Here is a 19,822-nt window from a genome sequence, read left to right as displayed (position 1 = left end):
TCATTTTGTTTTCATGTATTCATTGATGCATTTTTGCGCCATTTGTTTTGACATCGACAGATTTTGATTTTTGTTTCTCGCAACCGACATGATGGGTGCTTCACGAATTGACGTGTTGTATTTTGGGCAAACTGTAAATATGTCACCTGAAACCTATTCAATGTTCAACAGTCAAAACTGTTTTGCCATCTTTCACTCCCTGTTGCATCAATTTGAGCTAGACCGTTTCAGTTGTCGTGATAAGGGTTTTCCATATTTCACAATGTGAGAAGTGTAATGTTATGCATCCGAACTGTGTTTGCAAGGTTCACTAATAAATCCTTACGTTAGCATGCCATGTTTTTCTTCTGGCTGCCGTTTACGTCTGAACTCTCACTCTGGTTTTGAGACTTCAGGAAGATAACAGCATTTTGCCGTCTGCTAGTTTGGAAACATATTTTGTAACCCATGCAGGCACACATGGCACATGACAGTAGCATACATTACATTGCAGAAACGTTTAAAGCTCCAAAACTACCCAAACCTGTAAACAAGTGCCCCACCCAAAACGGCATCACATGCCAATGCAAACATGCCAATACCCATGCAGGTACATATGGCACATGCAAGACTGGAGCATACATTACATTGCAGAAACATTCCTACTGTGAAAACAGATGAAAATAGAATAAACATTGCAAATCATACCATAAACCCATACCAATGCTAAAACCATGTGAAAACGAAAATACCATATAGCAAAAACCATGCAACCCCACCACCACCACCCACAACCAAACTGGGAACACAAATTGACATTTCAACAAAATGTAGCTTACCTAAGGTTCAAAATCAGAAACTGAAAGCCATGCACTTCTCCACTGATTTGACGTCCAGTCCTTCGTCCGGAGAGCGGCGTTGCAGAAATTGGATGAAAAATACAAACTCGCAAAGAAACTGTGCCACGAAAAACTATTCTGCAACAATGAAACCTAATGTCACCACCTCCAAAACCAACCAAATGACACAGACACATGCGGCGCAGGGATTTATATAGTATCAGTCGAGGTGTGAAGGCGATATGGCTACACCTACATCTCGCATAATTTTTCTGAAATCGACAGGAGGCGTATCGCCAGTATAACACTTTGAATAGGCTGGTCAAGGGGAAGTACACAAAATTACTATTCATTTTATTAACAACGGTATTTGATACCACCCTTAGTTGGATGTTAATTTTGATTTGCAGCTGTAAGTCTTTCCATATTAGTCAAAGTTAAACAAAAATACAAAAAAACATAGCTTAAGGGTATTTGAATTCTAGCTTAAAGCTGCTAGATTCACCAGTAAACTGCTGCAGATACCAATGTTTATTTTATCTCCTAGCTTGTCTAGCCCCACTTAAGACCCCCAAACACTAGTGCAGTGTTGGCCTGATTTCACCTGATTCCGATTTATCGTGCCAAGAAATATAGTAAAATCTGGCCAAATTGCCATCCACATTGACATCTGACTCAATGCGTGGTCCTGTGTACATCGGGTTGGAGTCAAAGGTCGAATGTATCGCATCTGACTTCCCTTGAACTCGCACGGCAGCTCCCTGGGAGTACTTTTTATATGAGATAAATCACATGTGAAAAAATGGCACATCAATTCTTAGTTGAGTCCTCCCGGGAAACTTATTGTAAATCGGGTCGGGCCTTTACTCTTACTTAACCTATCGTATTGTTTTATTTAGCCCATAACCAAGCCTACTGTATATTGATGTTTATATTCTAAAACAAGAGATGTGATGTTTGTTAATTCTAAATAGTTAAAAATTTGTTTTGTGACTGGTCTTTTCTTTTCTTCCCTAGACTCTGTCGATTCAGCATCTAATGCTAGAAATTCAGGAACTTCTTGCAAAATCAAGAATCCTTCAAACTATCCTTGCACCACATGTTTTTGATTGCCTTCTTCGTATTGCTGTGTCAAATTTTTCTTCGGTCTCTAATAGTTTTGAGCAGCAACAAGAAAAGGTAGGTGTGCAATAGTGTAGACAGAAAATATTGCAATATAAGAACTTTTTTTTTTTCATTTCTATCTATTGTAAGTATCATTTTTTTTTATGGTGTCAAATGGGTTCTGTATCAACAGTGAATTATAGTACAGGACAATGACAATAATCATCAGGTTGACAGAAACCAAGTGTAGGTTGCAATTGTACAGCTTATGTATTAGAAGCACATGACTTAGCATAAGAGACAGCTGGGTTTGATGAAGAAGTGTAGGAGTATATAATCAGTAGGCAGGAGTCCACTTATATTTGTAGTGGGAAGAGAAAAGGTCAGAGTTAGAAATGGGAACGGGTGAGAAGCTTGAATAAGATTTTGAAGGGGAAGTGGAGCCAGTGTAATTAGGCTTCTAAGAGAGTAAGGTGGAGTACATTTGGAGAGGAAGATGAGCCGAGCAGCAGCATTAAGGATAGATTGGAATCGAGAGGCGATTGTCAGGGAAGCTGAAGATGAACAATGAGTGAATGAGGGTCTTAGAAATATCCAGGATGAGCGAGTCTGATCCTGGAAATATTTTTGAGATGGAAGTGGCAGGACAGCAATATGTACTGGATGTGTGGTTTGAAGAGTGGTATGAATAACCAGATCAGATCCTGCAGCCATTACATGTTAACCATAAGGGATTTAAGATAGAAACATCGGAGAGTGGTCTTATTTTCCCCTGGACCATAGACCACCTTAGACACGTTAGGGAGCAAAACAGCGCATCGCCAGCTATAGTGTTGGGAGGCGTGTGAGCATCTCCGATGCACTTGTGTCTCATACCGTGGTTCGGAGTGGAGATTACCGCATCCAGAGCCACTCCAATGACAGCGGCTTCATCTGTAAATAGGGTGAGAGAGAGGGAAAATTAAACACGGATCCCAGACCACAGCAGGCCTCCAAACACACATCACATCACATCACACTGGAAACATTTATATAAACCATAACACATTTTGTATACATAATAGTAATTTGATGACCTATCAAAATACAGAAAATAAAAAGAAAAAACAAACCATACCTTCCCCAACCCACCCTGTATATCCATCAAACAAAACCTGCAGTAATACTCTACTCCCCTACTGCAAACCTTACCTAATCTAAAGTATAAACCCGTGGTATACCATTATAGGACAGTATGGTGGAGTTACAGATACAGCTGCGCTCATCATTGCTCTACTAGTCCCTATGTACAACATGCAGGTAGAATGGATGGCCACCACGCTTGTGTGCCTAATTCACTCACGTGGCTCATATAAAAGTATTCGATGGCACAGTGCAAGGAGTCCACATCGTGGTTGCAACTTGCTTTGTCAAGCGGGCACTAGTGGACAAATCGCAGATACGATGAGTGCGTCTGTATCTGTACAAAGAATTAAACCCTAAAACTATTCCCAGCAGTAAACTCCCTTCAAAAACAAATAGAACTAGATCCTGGGTAAAGGCATCATTGAAGTACAGAAAAGGTACATTAGTAATATCAATATCTGAGAAAGTATAGAGGGGTTGCAAAAAGCTTACTAAACCACATATATAGCAAATAGCGAAGTCATCATTTCTAATGCAAACATAGAAAAACAGTGCGGAAGGAAGATAGCGGGAACAATAAGTTGCTGAGAAGAATCCCTCACAGTGGAGTGAATCCCTGCATCTTCCTCCCTCTAGTTCCAGTGCATGTCCTCGTGTTCTGTTGCTCCTCTTCCTGTGCAGAATGTCTCCCACCTGTACCTTGTTAAAACCCTTGATATATTTGAAAGTTTCTATCATGTCCCCCCTTTCCCTTCTCTGCTCTAAAGTATACGTATTAAGATCTTTTAGTCTTTCCTGGTACATTTTGTGATGTAGGCCAGGCACCATTATAGTTGCCCTTCTTTATACAGTCTCTAATGTATTTCTGAAGGAATATATATGTGTGGTGCGCAAATCAACAGCAGCTGGCACAGGGTGGTCAGACCCAAAAGTAGCAAAATAGTAAAACAAGAAGATAATGTATTTATATCCTTCTGGAGATATGGCCTCCAGAACTGAACACAGTACTCTAGATGAGGTTGTACCAATGACCTATACAGTGGCATTATTCCTTGTTTCTTTCTACTGCTGATACCTCTACCTATGCAACCAAGCATCTGACTTGCCTTCTTTATTGCTTTGTTACATTGCCTACCTGCCTTTAAGTCCCCTGAATTAGTGACACCTAGATCCCTCTCTTCCTCAGTAGTTTCCATTATAGTGCCATTTATACTATATTTAGTCTTTGGATTTTTGAGACCCAAGTGCATGATTTTGCATTTCTTTGGCATTAAGCTGTAGTTGCCATGCTCTTGACCATTCCTCTAATCTACCTAGATCATCAATCATTTGTTTTACCCCTCCTGATGTGTCTACCCTGTTGCATACCTTTGTGTCATCTGCAAAAAGGCATATTTTACCCTCAATTCCATTTGCAATATCACCAATAAAGATATTAAAAAGCACTGGTCCAAGTAAAGATCCCTGGGGTACTCCTCTTGTAACGTTTCCCTCCTTTGACTGTACTCCATTTACTACAACTCACTGTTTTCTGTTCTGCAACCACAATCTTATCCATTCAACTATCTTAAGGTGCCCACAGACGCTACAATTGTACTGTGCTATGCGTTTTTGTCTGTACAATGGTTCTATACAATTTTTCTTCCAGCTTGCGATGCAATGTGCACTTGGATGCATGTGATGTGATGTGATGAACTCATGTTTGTAATGTTAAATTTCAGATGTAGTCTAAAAAGTACGTGCAGCACATACTTTTTTAGACATACAATATTGGGCTCCCAGGAACGCGCATCTCATCGCACAAGCCCATAAACACCATCCAATAATTGTATATAAGATGCAATTTGTGCTTAAAAAGTACAAAACGCATTCGATAATTGATGCGTCTGTGGGCACCTTTAGAATCCAATCCCAAGCTTTCAAGACACTTCCTGGTTATCTGACTATGCAGGATCCAGTCAGTACAGGCTCCCCTGCAGGGGAACACCTCAGCCAATTAGCTCACAGCCAGAGGTATAAAGCCCAGCTCTGGGCACAGAACCCCCGTCAGTGCTTTGTTGTCTATCAGCCTGTAGTGCGCTCTTGCTTATCTCTGCTTCCAAGACACAGTGCAATTTCCAGCTACAGCACTCCCTGACTCTAGGTGTTCATTAAGGTCAAGCTCCTTAAAGAGACAGCAAGTCCATCTGCAGCTTCACCTGGCTCTAGGCAATTTGGCTGTACTGTATTGCTGGTATCCTCAGCTTCCAGCCATCTGGCTTCCTGCATTCCTGGTATCCCCAGCTTCCACATGTCCAGCTTCCTGCATTGATGGTGTCCCCAGCTTCCAGCCATCTGGCTTTCTGCATTGCTGGGTGTTCCCAGCTTCCAGCCATCAGGCTTTCTGCATTGCTGGGTGTTCCCAGCTTCCAGCCATCTGGCTTTCTGCATTGCTGGGTGTTCCCAGCTTCCAGCCATCAGGCTTTCTGCATTGCTGGGTGTTCCCAGCTTCCAGCCATCAGGCTTTCTGCATTGCTGGGTGTCCCCAGCTTCCAGCCATCTGGCTTTCTGCATTGCTGGTGTCCCTAGTTTCCAGGCATTCGGCTTCCTGCATTGCTGTTGAATCCAGCTTCCAGCCATCCAGCTCCCTGCATTGCTGGTGTCCCCAGCTCCACACAAGTCAGCAAGCCTGCCCTTCTGCTTCTCTGGTAGGCCTGCTCCTCAGTAATGCTGGGAACTCCAGCTCTAAAGAACTTTTAACTTCATGTTATGCAGCCATTAACTTTATTCTCTTGCAGCCATTGCCTTTCTTCCCATTCAGTCATTGCCTTTCTTCCCATTCAGTCATTGCCTTTCTTCCCAGTCATTGCCTTTCTTCCCATTCAGTCATTGCCTTTCTTCCCATTCAGTCATTGCCTTTCTTCCCATTCAGTCATTGCCTTTCTTCCCATTCAGTCATTGCCTTTCTTCCCATTCAGTCATTGCCTTTCTTCCCATTCAGTCATTGCCTTTCTTCCCATTCAGTCATTGCCTTTCTTCCCATTCAGTCATTGCCTTTCTTCCCATTCAGTCATTGCCTTTCTTCCCATTCAGTCATTGCCTTTCTTCCCATTCAGTCATTGCCTTTCTTCCCATTCAGTCATTGCCTTTCTTCTCTTCCCATTCAGTCATTGCCTTTCTTCTCTTCCCATTCAGTCATTGCCTTTCTTCCCTTCCCATTCAGTCATTGCCTTTCTTCCCTTCCCATTCAGTCATTGCCTTTTTTCCCTTCCCATTCAGTCATTGCCTTTCTTCCCTTCCCATTCAGTCATTGCCTTTCTTCCCATTCAGTCATTGCCTTTCTTCCCATTCAGTCATTGCCTTTCTTCCCATTCAGTCATTGCCTTTCTTCCCATTCAGTCTTTGCCTTTCTTCCCATTCAGTCATTGCCTTTCTTCCCTTTCAGTCATTGCCTTTCTTCCCATTCAGTCATTGCCTTTCTTCCCATTCAGTCATTGCCTTTCTTCCCATTCAGTCATTGCCTTTCTTCCCATTCAGTCATTGCCTTTCTTCCCATTCAGTCATTGCCTTTCTTCCCATTCAGTCATTGCCTTTCTTCCCATTCAGTCATTGCCTTTCTTCCCATTCAGTCATTGCCTTTCTTCCCATTCAGTCATTGCCTTTCTTCCCATTCAGTCATTGCCTTTCTTCCCATTCAGTCATTGCCTTTCTTCCCATTCAGTCATTGCCTTTCTTCTCTTCCCATTCAGTCATTGCCTTTCTTCCCTTCCCATTCAGTCATTGCCTTTCTTCCCTTCCCATTCAGTCATTGCCTTTCTTCCCTTCCCATTCAGTCATTGCCTTTCTTCCCTTCCCATTCAGTCATTGCCTTTCTTCCCATTCAGTCATTGCCTTTCTTCCCATTCAGTCATTGCCTTTCTTCCCATTCAGTCATTGCCTTTCTTCCCATTCAGTCATTGCCTTTCTTCCCATTCAGTCATTGCCTTTCTTCCCATTCAGTCATTGCCTTTCTTCCCATTCAGTCATTGCCTTTCTTCCCATTTAGTCATTGCCTTTCTTCCCATTCAGTCATCTACAGTATTTCTTCAACCATAGATACTTAGCTGTAACCATTCACATTAATAAATCTTATATTAAACCTGCCAGCTTTTGTCCTCGTGCATCCGCCCAACTGGTCTCCTGCTCTCATATGGGTTCACAAACAAACAGAGCCCTGACAAACCTATTATGAATTCCACCTAAATAAAAGGATCTTATTACTGATTGTAAGAGACCATTTGGTTGGGACCCCGATTTGTTGGATCCTTATCTCTTTTTTTGATAATATATGGTCTGGTTATCTTGATCTTGATTATGACAGAACCCTTATTCCCAGATATTTGGATGAAACTCCCAAGATAATTTATCAAACCCCTGATGAAGTCTCGGTAAAGACGAAACGCGTTGGGTCATGTAATTCATGTACCTTGAATATCTTCATGAAAAATCTTTTTATCCATTGAAAAGAGACTTTTTTTACTACACAATTGCTTATGGACTTCACTTGTGGACTTTATTAGAGACATCCAATATGTGTGTATATATATATGTATATATGTGTGTGTGTGTGTGTATATGTGTGTGTATATGTGTATATAGAATCACTTCAACTTGACATTAACATTTAATATAAAATAAACATATAAAAACCCATATTAGGGTATCAAATAGACACTGTTTGTGAACAATCGTATGTTAATACAGCTCAATTCAATTCAGTTGGTCGATGAGGTTGAAAACAAGTTTTCAACCTCATCGACCAACTTAATTGAGCTGTATTAACATACGATTGTTCACAAACAGTGTCTATTTGATACCCTAATATGGGTTTTTTATATGTTTATTTTATATTAAATGTTAATGTCAAGTTGAAGTGATTCTGTTACGATCAATAGCGCCCTCTGAAAACCCCCTCCTCTTCTCATTTCTATCATCTGGGTCCTGCCTAACAGAGGACCCCTCAGAGGTGCTGCTCCAACTATATAAGCACAGGAAGGGGATCCATATAGAACAGACTTGTTTCGCGCCACTTATTTTATGATGACTGTTTGGGCTGCCGGACTTAAAAAGACCCCTGTTGGATGGGGACAAGGAGAATGTAGATAGCAATTGAAAGTTGGCGCCCCTTGTTTAGACCCTTAGTGATTGGGTCTATATATCCTTTTGACAGATTTCAGAACAAAAAGTAAAGTCCGAAGTTCATATAATTTTATTAACATGTCTCTTGTTCCACATAACAGTGGTGATTGTTTCAGACCATGAAAAGTTCAGTGGTACAGTTCATAACAGCAAATAAACGATTCCAACGCGTTTCGTCCCCACACAGGACTTCATCAGGGGTTCGCTATAAACATAAAAAATACATATATTCTTTTTTATAAAATTTTACATAACAATTCATACATCTATTCGTTTAATAATAACATAGTATGAGGACTTTACTTTTGAAGAATTATTAGATTAACTTTTAATTGGCTAAATAGTCTGAATACATTGATTGATGATATAATACATTACAGGAAGATGGAAGAACAGGTGATAAGAAGAAGAACACAAAAGAAAAAGAGGAAATACTGGTTTCCATGTAGTTTGTGGATAATTTGAACAATTGACATACCAAAAAGCATAGATACAGTTTCCACAATTTTCTTAAATAGGATGTGACTCCGATAAGATGTTTATGCACGAAGTCCTTTCAGAGGTGCCTGGTGGAAAAAAATGTACCATTTTTAAATATCACTCAGATGATTTGAAATGCAATTAACTCTGAAATAGAGAATTCCTGAAGGGAAGGACTCTTTACAAGTGTTTGTTATTTTTACTCGGATAGTTATACCATTAAAATTTGATTTTCCAAAAGGACACCTACTTTTGTAGCTTAAAGACTGTCTCAATAGTTCAGTCGGTACACCTAATGCTGGAATCGCCATACACCAGCTAGTTCTATTTGCTCGGACTGAATTGGTTCCGTTTATAACTATTAGTGCAATCTAATATGCAATTCCTTACATAAGTGATTTTTATATATAATAGTGACATATATCGTGTTAATATTTTATTTTATTTAATTCTGCTCACTTTAGAAGTGTTTTATTCAAGTGATAATTTATTCTCCTTTCCTAATTAGTGTTTCTGTTTTTGCTTATACTAATAAAAATAATAAACAATAATGGAAAACAATAAAATTAAACAATTATTATTTATTTATTTTTATCTAATTAATAGTGCTTAAACTGGTTAATATTTAGTTACTAAATAATAATAAAAAAGCTCATTCATAAATTACGCTACTTTCCTTAATTTGTGACTTTTAGCTATAAATGGACATAAGTGTCTATTAGAGTGGAATTTTATTAGTGATTTCCATTATAGGGTAAGTGCATTATATCCTAAGGGTTTGGACTTCGACTGGTTTTAGAGTCTATTAAGGTGGAATTTTATTTTATTTTATTTATTAGTGATCTCCATTATAGAGTAAGTGCATTACATCCTAAGGGTTCGGACTTCGACTGGTTTTAGAGTAAAAAACCATTAGCTACTCAATTACCCGATATGATTTTTTGGGTCTATTATGGGGTACTATTGTATTATCTAAAATTAGAATGTGCTGATGATTTCTAAATGAACGTATGCTCCTGGCTAATCATCCCTCCTTATGATGGCCTAATGGGTTAGGGATATTGATATTACTTGGTTAAAATGATGAGGACCAGTTTATGGTCTCCCTGATTTGTTTGATTATAATCCATCAATGTCCCAAACTTTGCATTTATTACATCTACCCGCTCTTGTACAGTCTAGATGATTCAAAAACCATTTCACGAGTTTATAGGGTTGCCGGCCCAGCGGTATGAGTGGGGTATTAAGGATCTAGGTCCTGCCTATCCCTAGCTTCTGCTGTAAGGGTGTTTAAAGGAACGAAACTATATCAATGTTCTCGTTCAGGCCCATAGGGCTCAGAGTATCCAAGGGGAAAATCCAATAAGACTCTCTTTTGGACAGAAAAAGGTCTCTGTCTCCTTCTCTATCATCAGGTTTAATGGACTCTAGAACCATGAATTTCAGGCTGTCTACCTTGGATTCATGTTTTGTCTGGAAATGTCGGGGAAGGCTATGGTTCTGTACTTTATTCCTGATATTCCTAAAATGTTCTTGTATCCTAATCTTAATACTCCTCTTGGTTTTCCCATCATATAGCTTACTGCAGCCACATCTGATCAAATAAATGACATAGATTCACAGGTAATGGCATCTCTGACCTTAGAAATGGAGGTGTAATTATTGTCTCTCTCAATGTATTTGCAGCAGATACATCTGTTGCAGGGAGTAATCCCGTTTCTTCTTGGAAGGAAACCTTCTTGTTTTCTCAATCGGTTTTAATCTGCTTGGGGCCAATATGTTTTTCAGGTGTGAGGCTTTTCTGTAAGAGACTGTAGGTTTCTGAGGGAGATGGGTGCCCAATATCGGATCTTTGAAAAGTAAATGCCAATGTTTTTGTAGGCATTTCTTAATCTTCAAATTTTCTTGGTTATAATTGGTGATAAAGGGTCTTTGTTGATGTGTGTTTTGGGGAGTTGACATCTTTTCCTCCAGTAAGACTTCCCTTGGCAGTGTAAAGGCCTTCTTCTGATCTTGTGTTATTTTATTGTCCTTGTAGCCTTTTTCTTTAAACTGTTCTTTTAGAATGTTGGATTGATTCCAGTATGTGTCGTCAGAGCTGCAGTTTTTCCTTATTCTTAGGAATTGGGAGTAGGGGACATTCTCCTTCTAAAGAGGTAGGTGGCAGCTTTCTGATGGAATATAGCTGTTAACATCTGTGTCTTTGAAGTAGGTCTTCGTGGTGATCATATTGTTATGGCCCGTTTCAAAGACTATGTCCAAATAGTCTATCTTATTAGTCGCATTTGTAGGTGAACTTCAGATTATATGGATTTATCTGTATTTCTGTCATGAATTCTTCTATGCTTGGTAGGTCTCCCCTCCAAACAACGATTTCGCTGTACCGATTGAACTATTGAGACAGTCTTTAAGCTACAAAATTAAGTGTCCTTTTGGAAAATCAAATTTTAATGGTATAGCTATCCGAGTAAAAATAACAAACACTTGTAAAGAGTCCTTCCCTTCAGGAATTCTCTATTTCAGAGTTAATTGCATTTCGAATAATCTAAGTGATATTTTAAAATGGTACATTTTTTCCACCAGGCACCTCTGAAAGGACTTCGTGCATAAACATTTTAACGGAGTCACATCCTATTTAAGAAAATTGTGGAAACTGTATCTATGCTTTTTGGTATGTCAATTGTTCAAATTATCCACAAACTACATGGAAACCAGTATTTCCTCTTTTTCTTTTGTGTTCTTCTTCTTATCACCTGTTCTTCCATCTTCCTGTAATGTATTATATCATCAATCAATGTATTCAGACTATTTAGCCAATTAAAAGTTAATCTAATAATTCTTCAAAAGAAAAGTCCTCATACTATGTTATTATTAAATGAATAGATGTATGAATTGAGATGTAAAATTTTATAAAAAAGAATATATGTATTTTTTATGTTTATAGCGAACCCCTGATGAAGTCCTGTGTGGGGACGAAACGCGTTGGGATCGTTTATTTGCTGTTATGAACTGTTCAACTGAACTTTTTATGGTCTGAAACAATCACCACTGTTATGTGGAACAAGAGAAATTTTAATAAATTTATATGAACTTTGGACTTTACTTTTTGTTCTGAAATCTGTCAAAAGAGATAGATATATATATCTATCTATCTAGCATTGGGAGAGTCCCGGCACTTGCAGACCATAGATAACATCTCAGGTGCCTTTCCGTCCCACGAGGGGAAAGATATTTCCAACAGCTGTGGATGGCACTCAGTACTGCACGGCGGCAGTCAGAAGAATAACAAATTCAGACAAAGCAGGTCTGTGTTTCAACGTTTCTGGTAACCACCCTTTATTAAGACATGGTAAAGGGTTGTTACCCGAAATGTTGACACACAGACCTGCTTTGTCTGAATCTGTTATTCTTCTGACTGCCGCCGTGCAGTACTGTGGAAATCTCCTGAGTGCCATCCATAGCTGTTATATATATGTATATATATGGTACTTGTTTCCTAGCACGGCGCCCATCGCATACCATAAGGCATACGATGGTATGCAATGTTACGCGATGGCAGCCGATGTTATACAATTTTAAATTGTATACCATCGCAATGTATGCCATATACAATGGTATATGGTTTAAAATTGTATAAACACCCTAATGGGTGTTTTTAATGTTAAATGTGCCCCCTATAAGATAATTCATTGTATAAACACCGTAATGGGTGCTTACAATGTCAAAAGCACCCCCATGCCACCCCCACTATCAACGGCAACCCGAAGCGTGGCAAGCGCAGCGAGCCCCAGAGGGGTGGTGGTACGCGTCCTCCTACCTTTTCATACCCCCACTCTCCACGTCGGTGTGGAGTTGATTTTAGATAGTGTGGCGAACGCAGAGAGCCACCGAGCCCGAAGCGTGGCGAGCTTGGCGAGGGGACGCGGAATACATGTAAAGTAATACGCGTCCCCTCGTGGGGCTCGCTGCGCTCACCACGCTCTATAATATGGAACTCCCGGCGGCGGCACCGGGAATTCTATATGAGCAGAATATACATACAAATCTGCTTTACGGAAGGCACCTTAGTCATCAGTTTTATATTTTGTAAGAAATTTCGCCAACTGAGTTCCCCGGTGCCCAGATGAATGAATCATACACCACATACAACAGAATAAATGGCACTCCGGAGGCACTTTTTGTAGCAGTAAAATGGATTGTATTATAGAAAGCTGAGCTTTCGGGGTTTGACCCCCTTCTTCAGGCTGCAGGATTTGTACTCTGAAGAAGGGGGTCAAACCCCGAAAGCTCAGCTTTCTATAATACAATCCTATTTACTGCTACAAAAAGTGCCTCCGGAGTGCCATTTATCCTGCTGGATGTGGTGTGTGTGTGTGTGTGTGTATGTATGTATGTATATATATGTGTGTGTGTGTGTGTGTGTGTATGTATATATGTGTATATATATATATATATATATATATGTGTCACACCCCCTGACGAAGTCCCCAGACAAACTGACAACGCTGTGCTTTTGGAGTTCCTGACCACGGAGGCCCTGGCGGCGGCGTCGATAAGGCTGGTCCCGGCTATTCAAGTCGTTGGTGCACCGTGTTGGATATCACTGTGGCAAGCTGTTTGCTGTTATCTATGATGTATGTGAGCCTGCACTTTTAGTAAAATTTGTTTTACACTTTGCTCATATCTGCGCTTTTTCTCCAATTTCTTTCTACGTATGTATATGTATGTATGTGTATATATATATATATATATATATATATATATATATATATACCTGCAGAACAGTGGGGTCCCGTGAAGGGGTCTGCAGGCTTAAATGCATTGATCAATTCATGAACCAAATCTCCACTATTTATTATCAGTTAATTTAGTGTGTGCAGAGCCCCTACAATGTCTGTTTAAACAATGTGGTCACAAGCCATAGGGCACCTCAAAACTAGGAAAGGTGAGTGCCGATGTTTAGTGTATGTATGTATGTATATATATATATATATATGGCTTCACTCGTAGACTTATAGATAAAAAACTTTTTAAAAAAGTGCAAAGATAACCGACGTTTCGGGGATGTCCCCCGTTTTCACGGTGCAGAGTGTAACAACAAAACAAGACTCTTACCATTAACAGGTATGAGAGAGCAGAGGCGGGAGCCCGTCACCCGCGTCCGTGGCCGGCGTGCAGCAGGAAGCAGCTAGTGTCTCACTTCCGGCCCTTCTGACAGGAACATGCGACTTGGGTTACCATGGCAACCTGTGTATACAAAACTGAACAAATACAAAATAAGATACAAATAATAGTGTTCATTACATAGACAAAACCAGTGATTGTTGCAATAGATTATACATTTAAGAAAATAGAAGGCAGCGCGTGCATGCCCTCATATTGAGGACAATGTTGCTCGCTGGATGTACTTGGTGGACATACTGTGTGGACCTATACATTGTTGTGTCCTCCTGCAAGCAAGCAGTCTTGGAGTAGAGACAATTGTCTGGTTTTAAATGTGGACAAAACCAAGGAAATGATTATAGATTTTAGGAGATGTCACCAAGCTACGTACTATCCGCTAATTCTAAACGAGCAACAAGTTGATGTAGTTGAGCCCTTTACATTTTTGGGCATAAATATATCAAGGGATTTTGCATGTTATAACAAAGGCCCACCAGCGAATGTTTTTCTTCAGGAAATTACGTTCATCTGGCATGTGCAAGGGAACACTGGTGAAGTTTTATGCTAGTATTATTGAAAGCATTTTAACCTATGGTGTTTTAGCATGGTTTGGTACTTGCTCTGCTGCTGAGTGTAAATCCCTCCTAGAGTTGTTTAGACGGCAAGTAAAATAATTGGAGTAGCTTTACCGAGTATCCAACAAGTATATGAAACAGTCTACTGTCAAAAGTGAAGGGTATCTTGAGAGACACCATTCATCAGGGACGCCTGGTTTATACCATCTGCCTATTGTGTCTAAATTCTTGTGTGGACATTTCTACTCGAGTGAACATTGGGGGAATCTAACAGTGATTTGACCGCTCCCTTACAAGCGATTTGTGTCTACCCTAAAAAAGTAGACCAACTAAAAGGGTACGAGTCCCCCTTATGTCCATTAAGGATCAACGTGTACTGATTTGTAATTGTAACAACTCACCAAAGCAGTATTACACTATAGTGGTTTTTTCTATTTTTCTCTTTTTTTTTCTGGGTATTTATCCTATGAATCTGAGTGAAAATTCCTTTTGAAACAGCGCCCAAAGGACCGTGTCGGTATTTCTCTGTTTATATATATATATATATATATATATATATATATATATATATATATATATATATATATATATATATATATATATATATAATAATATATACAGAGGATCGGCACTCCAAACAATAAATGGCAGCTTTAACCAGTGCCTTCACAAGAAGAACGATATGTAGCAAAGGCACTTGTAGCACAATTATAAATTCAGACCAAAGTGTGGTCAACGTTTAAATTTTAGTAAATTGTCATCAGGATCAAATAAAGTTTGAAACATTGACCACACACCAATTTTTGTTTGTTCTCCGAGTGCCTCACCCTGGATATGATATATATGGTTGGACATTGCAGGCCTAGCACAATATCTAAAGGTTAACAGAATATCTAGAGATCTAAGAATCACTAAAGCACCCTCTTTCTGGCTAATTAATGCAGAATTCATATATAACTGGGATAAAATCCTACACGACTGTTCCACTAAACTCATACAACTGATCATATCAGAAGAATTTAATAAAATTAGAACTTAAAGCAAGGATCAACTTTTCGAACCCGTCAAAAATGACTAAACTTTAAAATGAATGAGAATGTACTTATATAAAAAAAGTATAGAGTATAGAAAAATAGATAATCCAAAGAAAGGACAAAAAAATTCTTAGTGAAAAACAGGACTATGCAGGCAACATGGAAAAACAATGGAATAAATCCACTAATTACAAAATAAATTACAATAGGCAAATACAAGAAGGCGGCTGGACGACGGTCTCCTTCAGACCGCAAAGATAAAACCACAAGAAGGTAATCACACCAAAAAATCCAGAGAATTACCCACTAGAAATAGATATTCCAACCAAAACCACCTAAATTCCGAAACAGACAGAGAATTTTTTATCCCAAAATACACCCCACTGGAGAGACAGAAACAGAAGACAAACACTTCAAGAAACAGTGAACATAGTGTCCCACTTAAACACAACTAAAAGGAGACGAGGAAGACTAGCAGGAAAACCCAAATCTGAGAAAAAATAAAGTTCTAATAGACCCACAGAACCATATTTAATTTATCGAATAAAAAAAAATGAATCAGAAATCTCTCTTTTAAAGAAAGGGTTATCCTACGCACCAACCTCTAAATCAAATAATTTCCTTACAGCTCTATATAAGAAACTGTTAATAAATAAATATATTGATTTAAACAAATTTGTTTGAATATTTACTCTACGTCAGAGGTTCCCAATCTTTTTTGATTAACGGCACCCTAGAGAATCAGAATTTTTTTCACGGCACCCCTAGGTCCAAAATTTTTTATTAGATTGGGTTTATATGCGATTCTTAGCGGCAGTTATGTGGTAAAGGGCAGGATTTGCTTCTGTTTGTACACATTCTATGATTGGCAGCCACCAGCACTGGTTTTGCTCCTAAATAATTAACCATTAATAATTTGAGTTGGTCCTGGACCACCAAGCTGCGGCACCCCTGCATGTGTCCCGAGGCACCCCAGGGAGCCACGGCACACAGTTTGGGAACCACTGCTCTACGTTGACACTTCTTAAAAAGAAACAGGAATCATAAAAAACTTTGAGAATAGGGAAAATGAAACTAAATCAATCCTCAAAAGAGGCTCCAAATAATACCCCTTAGTGTCTAAAAGTAGTCAAATAGACCTATTCTATGAACTATGTAGTTAAGAAAGTTCTAGTCATATATAACAAATCCATCAAAATTAAAGACAACCTTAGCAACTTTTAAATAAAAAGTCAAAACAGATACTTCAATTGTTTTAAAACCTGCTGAAAAAGGTGGTCGCCTGGTGATCATGAACAGGTATGATTATGAAAAAGAAGCCTTCCGATTATTAGGGGACAAAAACTCTATCTATCTAGGCACCCCATTTGCATTTACTTTGTTTAACCCCTGTCCTCATATGGTATGGATGTATAGAATGAATACTGATAATTTCCACACTCCTTTATGGAGACAACAATCTGCACACTGCACTTTAATGGGAGCCTACCCCAGTATATTCAAGCTTACTTGTCCCTCATAAGATGGCGCCTAGGCTAAAAAAAACCCCTTATGCTACAAAAATATGGCCACCGCTGGAGTGACGCTCCCGTACATGGGTCCCGGAGAACCCTCACGGCGGATCCATACAATTCTACCATATGGCCTCATAGATGCCTTTTATTTATGTACTTCCAACACAAACGAGTGTGACACCCCGAGAGACGTTACAGAGAAGTAACAGAGTAAAGAAACCGTGACATACCTGTTTAACTTCGCTATACGGTATACATATTTAACATGCCCCATAAGTACACAAAACATGTAACACTGAAGGTGTAACACTGAATTCTTTACCACATATGAACATATATATATATATATATATATATATATATATATATATATGCCCTAATCCGCGCTTATACTATAAGAAGCTCCTCTCTAGGAATCCCATATTAGACGGAATCAAACGTTTAGAGATGAAAATGAAAGGAAAGGTTCAGAGGGCACTAGATTCAAATTATGAACAATTGCGTTCAAATAGTATTTAATATAAAAAAAATAATAAATACCCTAAGGGCATAACATTGTGCATACAGATTTCAACACAGTTCAATGAATCATCAACCGAATCCTTTAAAATGTTGACAATACAATCATCTAATCGACATAGCCCAATGCGTTTTGTCATAATCAAGACTTCATCAGGGGCCAAAATACAGCGGTTTGATTGGCTGACCACACAATCAGTTTTCAGGGATATAGTTCCTCACTACTGGTATCTTGATGCAATGTATGTATATCCAGTGGATCTTTTTTTATATAAATCCACTAGAGTTGGTTCTTCAAAAGCATAGAAAAGGTCCTTCAATTAACTAAGGTAGGTGTATGGGCACTTTGTGACCGTATTCGCAGTCAGCAACCATATATTGGTTCAGAAGAGGGGTATGTGCACAGCTAGAGTCCCAAAGCAGTACAATTTGTGCATCTCTTCATTTTAACAACTCTTATTTAATTTACCAATTTTGTAATGCCTACTATGTGATTTGGTTTTCTGGTAGGTACACATAACTGTTCAACCAGTCTTAAAACCTGGAGATATCTGTGAAGAAGCAGATGAAGTTCACAGTTGTAATTTAAGTCTTTTTGTTGAAGAAGAAGGATATGAAGCAGACAGTGAAAGTAATCCAGAGGATGTATCTGAGGATGATGGTATGTGGTAGTGGGGGTTTACTGCTGTTTTTTTGGGGGGAAATTCCCAGGAGAGTTGTACTATATATTTTAATAAATTATAATTTTGCATAAACATTGCTTTCTGGGCATTGAAGTCCATGGAATTTCAACAGAAAGTAAACTTTCCGTGCTTTTCTTTAATCAATGTATGAAAAATAATTACATTTTTCTTTTTTCTTTATTTTACTGCAGAAAAAAAAATTGACTTGGAAGAAATTATAAGTACAACTAACCAAATAGATGTGAACAGTGATGGAGAATTATTATATCCGGAACTTTGTGCAGTAGTGCTGAATTTGCTATCTGGCGATCATACAAACCTTGCTTTGATTACTAGTGTCTTCCACAACCTCTTGAAAATTCTAAAGATGAAGAAAAAAAACATTTTTTTTCTAGTACAACAAGTACGTTTATAGGTATTTGAATGGTTACAGTGAATGAAATGAGTGGGATAGATGGTTTTAATATTAAAGAGATAGTGGGGAAGTTAGGTTACAAAAATAGTAACCAGGATAGTGAATGCATGATAGAGACATGTAGAACAGCAAATTTTCCGGCACCTGATGATCCAGAACCTTTTTTAATCCTGACACATAAATTTAACCTATGAATTGGTTTAGAGGCTGTGAGAGGGTTTAGAGGAGCTGCAGGTAGGATAGCCACAATCCAGGGGGACTGGGGATGAAGCACGATGGTCTGACAGATGGACTGTCACACTCTAGGGGAACCAGGTGCGGGTCCTTCCCATGCTTCTGGGTGTTCCATTTATAATGGGTAATCTGGCATAGTGCTGGATTATCGTGTACTACCTGTACCTACAGTATATTTCACTTTTGCCGCATTAACCCTTTGAGTGCCAACATTGCTTTGAGAGATGCTAATTATGCACTAAAAACGCCAGTGTTGCTCACAGCGACAGTTCTTTTTTGGCACAGTGTTTAACAAAACTTCAGTTAATTTCTGGCAATAAGTAAAGTGATTCATTATCTTCGACTTCAACCTTGGCATTTTTTGTTGATATTTCAAAGATTAAATAGCCTAAGGATGACTTTTTTTTTAGTGACGTACTGTATTTCTATGATAAAGTTGTCTGGGCTGGTATGGGTCATAGGGTTCACAGGCAAAAGGTCAACACATGAAAAAGGTGGACACGAGTTTTCATGTTTTTTGCTGTCGACATGGAAGTTGCTTCAGGCTACTCTCACACTATTCTATATTCTCCCTCTATGTCCACGTGGATAGATAAGTATGAATAATATGCCTTTTAAATAAGAAAAAAAAATAACTGATGCATTTACTCTGGAAAATGTGACAGTTGGTGGACTCTTCATGTGTACCTGCTGAGTGACCTGGAAACTGTGACAGTTATTTGTAGCAACCCAATAAGCAGGCATTTATCTAAATTTAACTCAAGGGGGTAAATGTCCTGCCCAGTTGAACTTTGTCACGCTGAAACCAGGAACATCAGCTACTATCAATTATTATTACTCTTCTCTTTCTGTTATAGGAAACAACAAAAACTTTACTGATGGGATTTCAGTTTATTTTTGCTAGCACTGATCCTGGAATACAAGGTAAATAATATGCAGAAATATAGATGTTAAACAATTTTGTAGAATTTGACATTTTTCTTTTTACTTTGTGAAGTGTC

General features: G+C 38.8%; 1 protein-coding gene across 1 annotated transcript in view; it reads left to right on the top strand.

Moving 5' to 3' along the window:
* Positions 1-19,822, top strand: part of LYST (lysosomal trafficking regulator) — a 574,932-nt gene that overhangs the window by 117,956 nt on the left and 437,154 nt on the right. Inside the window, exons 6-9 of the mRNA XM_083176391.1 lie at positions 1,836-1,997; positions 18,000-18,150; positions 18,364-18,575; positions 19,679-19,745. Coding sequence (XP_083032517.1) covers positions 1,836-1,997; positions 18,000-18,150; positions 18,364-18,575; positions 19,679-19,745 — 592 coding nt within the window. The remainder of the gene's footprint in view (positions 1-1,835; positions 1,998-17,999; positions 18,151-18,363; positions 18,576-19,678; positions 19,746-19,822) is intronic.

This window comes from Crinia signifera, chromosome 3, assembly GCF_055691185.1.
Source record: "Crinia signifera chromosome 3, ASM5569118v1, whole genome shotgun sequence".
NCBI classification, from domain to species: domain Eukaryota; kingdom Metazoa; phylum Chordata; class Amphibia; order Anura; family Myobatrachidae; genus Crinia; species Crinia signifera.
This window is presented reverse-complemented; position numbering and strand designations above follow the sequence as displayed.